Below are 7,025 nucleotides of genomic sequence, written 5' to 3' on the forward strand. Positions count from 1 at the left end.
TTAACCTTTACCATCCATTAAAAATGTTATTCCACAAATCAAAGGTTCCTTATTGTTAAAATGTGATAGATTTTGTCACACATATACACAATTAAATAATAAATGTAACCTGTCATTGGGGCGACACCTTTTCAAAAGGTAATATTTTGTTCCTACCAGGTCCTAAAAGATACATAATAATACCTAAATAGTACAAATGTGCACTGCATAGTACCTTAAAAGTACAAAAATCTACTTAAAAATTACAAAAGTGTACCCTAAAGGTACTAATGTATACGGCACAAAAGTGTACCTTTTGGAAGGGTGCAGTATCCCTCCAGTGACAGATTTTGTAGAGTGTGTATGTAAATGATTTTCATTAAAAGTTCGTTTAAATGAAAAAAAAAAAGGCTATTTAAGTTATCACTGTGGGAAAATGTTTTTTTAGGGGGGTTAATTCTGCCACTTTTATTTGTAAGAGTGAAGGCAAAGTAATAATTCACTTAAAAACATAGTTCATTGAATATCAAGTGAAATCAAGTATGAATAAGAAAAAAGCCCATGTGAGGAAGGAGGGCTTCATACCCCTGATCTTTACTTTAAAAATTGCCCATTGACCATTTTCATTTGTTATACTGTAATACTAATAGGGCTTTGTTTCTCAAAAGCATGGTAAACCTATAGATCATAAAAAAAGATATATGTCTAAATTAAATGACACACAAATACATACACAAACAAACAATAGACAGACAGACAGATAGAGACATCTACAATATGTACTGTACTGTTGGTGTGGAACAGAGTTGGGAAACACTGCTTTAAACTTAAACCACCCCGTTTTACATCAATATTGGCTGGTTTAAAGTAATTTAATATTCATTGATTATGAATTTGACTGCACTGACACTGGGGTAGATGCCAGATTGGCTGTAAAATTTGCATTTTTGGTTGTTTGTTTGGTAAAACACAATTTTTGAAGAAACAATTGTTATATTTATGTAGTTTAAAGTCGGATGTTTGAGAAAATGAAAGTGGTTACTTTATAAATTATTTCTTGTTTTTGAATTGAACAGACTTAAACTTTGATTCTTATATATGAATTTGATTAATCTCACTTGTTTTTAACAGTTTTTTTGTTCGTTGTAAATATTTGATATAATTATAAATATTAATTAAATATTAATTTATAATTTATTTTTAATTTTAATAATATTCTTTTAAAAATCAATAAAAGATTATGTATTATCAGTGGGCAGGGATGTTTACTGACATTATGGATTGATCTTTTGCACTTTTCTAAAGGTCAGGTTTACATCACTTGGCAGTCCTCTCTTGCACAGCTCCTGTTTGATCTAAAAACAAAGATGAAGAGACAGATCAAACTTTCCACACATCATTTACAACCCCAAATCAGAAAAACTTGGGACAGCATGGAAAAATGCAAATAAAAAAGTAAGCAGTAATTTCCAAATGTACTTTGACTTGTATTTCATTGCAGACAATATGAACACAAAATATTTCACGTTTTATCTGGTCAACTGCATTTCATTTGCAAATATACATCCTTTCCTGTCATTCAGACCTGCAACACATTCCAAGAAAAGATGGGAAAGGAGCAGTTTAGGGGTAGTAATCAGGTAAATTAGTTAATTAATGATGTAAAACAGGTGATTTTAATAATGATTTGGTACAAAAGCAGCACCCAAGAAAAGTCTAGTCCTTTAGGAGCAAAGATGGGCAGAGGATCGCCAGTTTGCCAAAAATACATGAGAAAATTACTGAAATGTTTAAAAGCAATGTTCCTCAAAGAAAGATAGGAAGACAATTTGATATTTCACCTTCAACAGTGCAGAACATCATTAAAAGGCTCAAGGAATCTGGCAGAATTTCAGTGTGTAAAGGATAAGGGCCCAAGCCTGAGCTGAACAAACGTTATCTCCAGTCCCTCAGGCGACACTGCATCAAGAATCCTTATTCATCTATAAGCAACATCACCACATGGGCTCAGGACTACTAACCTATGTCATCCCAACACGTAGTGACATCTAAAATGCCAGTCAAAACTGTACTGTGCCAAAAGGAAGCCCTATGTTAACAGTGTCCAGAAGTGCCATCGATTTCTCTAGGCTCACAGGCATCTGGGATGAACCATCACACAGTAGAAATGGATACTGTGGTCAGCTCAATCAGTATTTCAGTTATTTTTTGGGAGAAATAGACATTATGTGCTCTGGATCAAAGAAGAAAAGGGCCATCCATACTATTACCAGCAACAAGTCCAAAAGACAGGTTCTGTCATGGTAAGGGGTTGTGTCAGTGCCCTTAGCAAAGGTAACCTGAACTTCTGTGATGGGACCATTAATTCTGAAAAGAGATTTTGGAGCACAATGTGCTGCCTTCTTTTCAGGGACGGCCATGCATATTTCAACAAGACAATGCAAGGCACGCATTACAAAGTTCTGGATGTGGAGGAAAAGGAGGTACATGACTAGACTGCAGTCCCAACCTGTCTCCAATAGAGAATATATGGCACATTTTATAGCACAAAATGCAACAATGAAGACCCCATAATTTTGCCCACTTTAAAACTTATTTGCAAGAAGAATGGGCTAAAATTACTCCTGAAACACTTTATCACTTAATGTTTTCAGTGCCTAAATGAATTTTAAGTGCTGTTAAAAGAATTGACAACATTAGAGAGTGGTAAATGCTTTACTGCTCCAACTTTTTTTGTGAAATGTGTTGCAAGAACCAAAATTGAAATACATGTTTATTATGAAAAATAAATAAATAAATCACAAGGAACACATTAAATCATGTTTGTTGTATTATTTGCAATGAAATGCAAGTCAAAGTAAATTCAGAAATCACTACTTTATTTTTTTTTATTTGCATTTCCCATACTATCCCAACATTTTTCTGATATGGAGTTGTATTAGCAATACATTTGTATAGGTAGTCTTAGTACAAGTGACATACTTGCTGTATAATGATTTCAGCGTTTCCACTCTCTGTGGGGTTTAAAACTGATTCAAATCTCACATGAATTCCAACAACATTGACTAAAAAAAACACACACACAACCCCCCACACACACTTGATTAATTTATTTGGAATGAATACTAATTAAAGCAACACAGCATCCAATTAATCATAAAGAGCACCATATGTTTCACAGTACAAGCAATGTGCAAATAAATACAATCATTGAATATCTTTTACATGACAATATTAAAACAAGATACAGTGCATCCGGAAAGTATTAATAGCGCTTCACTTTTTCCACATTTTCTAATGTTACAGCCTTATTCTAAAATGGATTAAATTCATTTATTTCCTCAAACTTCTACACACAATACCCCATAATGATTTTTATTTTAATTGTTGCAAATTTATTAAAAATAAAAAACCTGTAAAATCCCATGTACATCAGTATTGACAGCCTTTCTCAATACTTTGTTGATGCACCTTTGGCAGTAATTACAGCCTCGAGTCTTTTTGAATATGATGCCACAAGCTTGGCACACCTGCCTTTGGGAATTTTTGCCCATTCCTCTTTGCAGTACCTCTCAAGCTCTATCAGGTTGGATGGGAAGCGATGGTGTACAGCCATTTTTAGACCTCTCCAGAGATGTTCAATAGGATTTTGGTCTGGGCTCTGGCTGGGCCACTCAAGTCTTTCAGTTCCTGCTGCTGAAAAACATCCCCACAGCATGATGCTTTCATGATGCTGGATGGTATTAGCCTGGTGATGAGCGGGGCCTGGTTTTCTCCAAACTTAATGCCTGGCATTCACTCTAATGAATTCAATTTTAGTCTCATCAGACCAGAGAGTTTTGTTTCCTATGGTCTGAGAGTCCTTCAGATGCCTTTTGGCAAATACCAGGCGGGAGTGGCTTCTGTCTAGTCACTCTACCATGCAGGCCCGATTGGTGGATTGCTGCACAGATAGTTGTCCTTCTATAAGGTTCTCCTCTCTCCACAGAAGAACGCTGGAGCTCAGACAGAGTGACCTGCAGGTTATTGATCACCTCCCTGACACCTCCTGTCTCTGAGGTCTACAGACAATTCCTTTGTCTTCATGCTTGGTTTGTGCTTTGACATGCACCGTCAACCCTGGAACCTTATATAGACAGGTGTATGCCCTTTCAAATCATGTCCAATCTACTGACTTTACCACAGGTGAACTCCAATTAAGCTGCTGTAACATCTCAAGTATGATCAGTGGAAACAGAATGTACCTGAGCTAAGTTTAGAGATTCACTGCAAAGGCTGTCAATACTTATGCACATGTGATTATTCATGGTTTTTATTTTAATTAAATTTGCAACAATTTCCAAAACTTTTTTCACATTGTCATTATGGGGTATTGTGTGTAAAATTTTGAGGAAATAAATTAATTTAATTCATTTTGGAATTAGGCAGTAACATAAAACATTGTGGAAAAAGTGAAGTGCTATGATGCACTGTACATAAGGGAATATTTGCAAATTAAGTATAGAGATGGCATCGTCTTTTCCAAACATTTCCAAAACTGCCTATAATTACAGACACAGAGCAGTATTTGGCAATTTGTTTAGAGTCACTCATACTGAGTCCAGTGATTTGTAACCCTCCTACACACAGTTTATGAACATGTCCTAGGCTGAACATGAATTAAAACAACTAGCTAGCGCGCGCACACACACACACACACACACACACACATACACGCACACACACACACATACACGCGCACACACACACACACCTGCTGTAAAATACCTATCTGTTGATTCTACTCATCGCACTGGGTTCCATGAAATTCATCAAAATAGTATCCATGCATTAAAATAAAGCATTACCTCTCACAATGCTGTTTTTTGGTCCACCGTCGACCCTGAAGACCCATCGGCCTGGAACATTGATATTACTGGAGGTGTTGAGGTGTGAGACAGAGCTCCCACTGTTTGATTCAGGAATCACAAAGTAGTTTGTGGAGCTTATTGTGTCATAACCAGCCTGAAAATATATAATCAATATTGATGTAAACAGTTGACTATTTATAGGGTGCACACAATACACAATATACATATACATGTTATTCTTGTTACAGAAAAAAAGTTTCTTTTACCTCCACTGAACGTCCTGTTGCAGCAATATTTCCATAATTCATCAAAATAAATGAATAATTACTGCCTGAAATTAAAACCACTTGAAAAGATGTTTCCTAAAATAATAATAAAAGAATAATTAAATAAACTAGAAGACAGTTGTTAAAGTGTTCATTATGTATGAGCTCAAATGACAGACATAGTTCTTTTTACTGTATTAATTAATTTAAAAAGACTTGTTACTCTGTCTTAAAGTATTTTTTAATTGAATTATGGACTAAGTGAAAACATGAACATTTCAGTGTGTTGATCTTACTGCTGTAGAGGAGAGGTAAGGTACTTTATCCCATGTTGCAACAAAAACCCAAGAAGCAGTGAAGGGCAGATTTGGGAAATAAGTGTTTATATCCTGAGTGGCGCGAGTGAGAACACTTCCAGTAGTGTATTGATGATAAGAGATGACTCCAGTTACTCCGTTATTAAGGTCAGTCCAGAGTCCAGCAATTATATCTTGACTTCCATTAGCAGGAAATGAGTAGGGAACATATTGTGAAAAAGCCTGGCTGAATGTGAGGTCTCCATTATTATTAACCTGAAATCAAAGCAACATGTTGTATGTAAATATTTTATGTAAAGAAAAGGAACAGGTTTTTACATGCCGATCATGATCATTCAAAACAGATAAATAAATAGAATCATATCCTTACATAAATCCGCTGGTATGTTCGTCCAAAGAACAGAAAGGGACTCAACAGTGTAATAACAGAGGAGCTTCCGTCATCAGAAGCAGGATTTATTGAGTCTGCTGCTGCTGAACCGAATGGGTAGAAGATTTGTGGTGCTGCCACCAGGAAAAAAAGATAATAATAATTACATTTCTGGTTAGAGATTATTGTATTTGTATTTTCACTTCTGGCTTATGTTTGAATCTGTATCTAATGCAATGCCTAATAGAATCTAAATAGAGAGATAATGCTTTCAAAAAGGATGGAAACACCAAGGTGTGCATAAATAAAAAAGAATGTGCATTAAAATTGTGTACAACTAAGCTGTATAAACTTTATATTCGATGAGAAAAAATTTGCATAAACGATGATGAAGTTATTTATCATGTACAGCTGAAGTCAGAATTATTAGCCCCCCTTTTAATTTCTTTTCTCTTTTAAATATTTCCCAAATGATGTTTAACAGAGCAAGGAAATTTTCACAGTATGTCTGATAATATTTTTTCTTCTGGAGAAAGTCTTAATTGTTTTATTTCGGCTAGAATAAAAGCAGTTTTTTTATTTTTTAAACACTATTTTAAGGACAAAATTATTAGCCCCTTTAAGCTAATTTTTTTTCGATAGTCTACAGAATAAACCATCATTATACAATAACTTGCCTATTTACCCTAAGCCTTTAAATGTCACTTTAAGCTGTATAGAAGTGTCTTGAAAAATATCTAGTCAAATATTATTAAATATCATCATGACAGAGATAAAATAAATCAGTTTTTAGAGATGAGTTATTAAAACTATTATGTTTAGAAATGTGTTGAAAAAAATCTCCTCTGCGTTAAACAGAAATTGGGGAAAAAAATAAACAGGGCTAAAAATTCTGGAGGGCACATCAAAAAAAGTTCTGTGACTTTTCTTCAACAAATCATGTGATAGTAATAATGGCAGAAAGTGACGGGTATTTGTTTAGGTGGACGATGAGGTCTGAACATTTTTAAATATTACATACAAGAAAGAAGTGACGACCATCCTTGATGGAAAACATAAGAGAAACCTGCAAATTTTCCACAAAGATGATTCTAAAAGGATATGACAAACTGCGGACTATTTTGCATAATAAATTCCCAAAGAGCAGTCTCCCGCCTCCAAAAGCATGATGACAAGACTGCGCATTGCGTTTCGTCTGCTTGGTCTAAGATGTAACAAGTTATTTTATATGAATAAAGGCCTT

General features: G+C 34.8%; 1 protein-coding gene across 1 annotated transcript; it reads right to left on the bottom strand.

Annotated features, from left to right (window-relative positions):
* Positions 1-1,245: 1,245 nt before the first annotated feature.
* On the bottom strand, positions 1,246-6,967 carry LOC130238116 (sushi, nidogen and EGF-like domain-containing protein 1). The gene is made up of 7 exons (XM_056469023.1): positions 6,961-6,967; positions 5,783-5,916; positions 5,395-5,667; positions 5,096-5,191; positions 4,827-4,983; positions 2,962-3,044; positions 1,246-1,334 (listed from the first exon to the last, which is right to left on the bottom strand). Exons 1-7 carry the CDS (start codon positions 6,965-6,967, stop codon positions 1,254-1,256), a joined length of 831 nt encoding a protein of 276 aa, XP_056324998.1. The 3' UTR covers positions 1,246-1,253.
* Positions 6,968-7,025: the final 58 nt, after the last annotated feature.

Source organism: Danio aesculapii, chromosome 12 (assembly GCF_903798145.1).
Source record: "Danio aesculapii chromosome 12, fDanAes4.1, whole genome shotgun sequence".
NCBI lineage: Eukaryota > Metazoa > Chordata > Actinopteri > Cypriniformes > Danionidae > Danio > Danio aesculapii.

What these genes read in the sequence shown, in the direction of transcription:
- LOC130238116 (XM_056469023.1), bottom strand. An exon ending in GAACATACCAGCGGATTTAT is followed by an intron (nt 5,668 to 5,782) that starts GTAAGGATATGA and finishes CTTTGATTTCAG; the next exon opens with GTTAATAATAATGGAGACCT. An exon ending in AAAAAACAGCATTGTGAGAG is followed by an intron (nt 3,045 to 4,826) that starts GTAATGCTTTAT and finishes TGTTTTTTTTAG; the next exon opens with TCAATGTTGTTGGAATTCAT.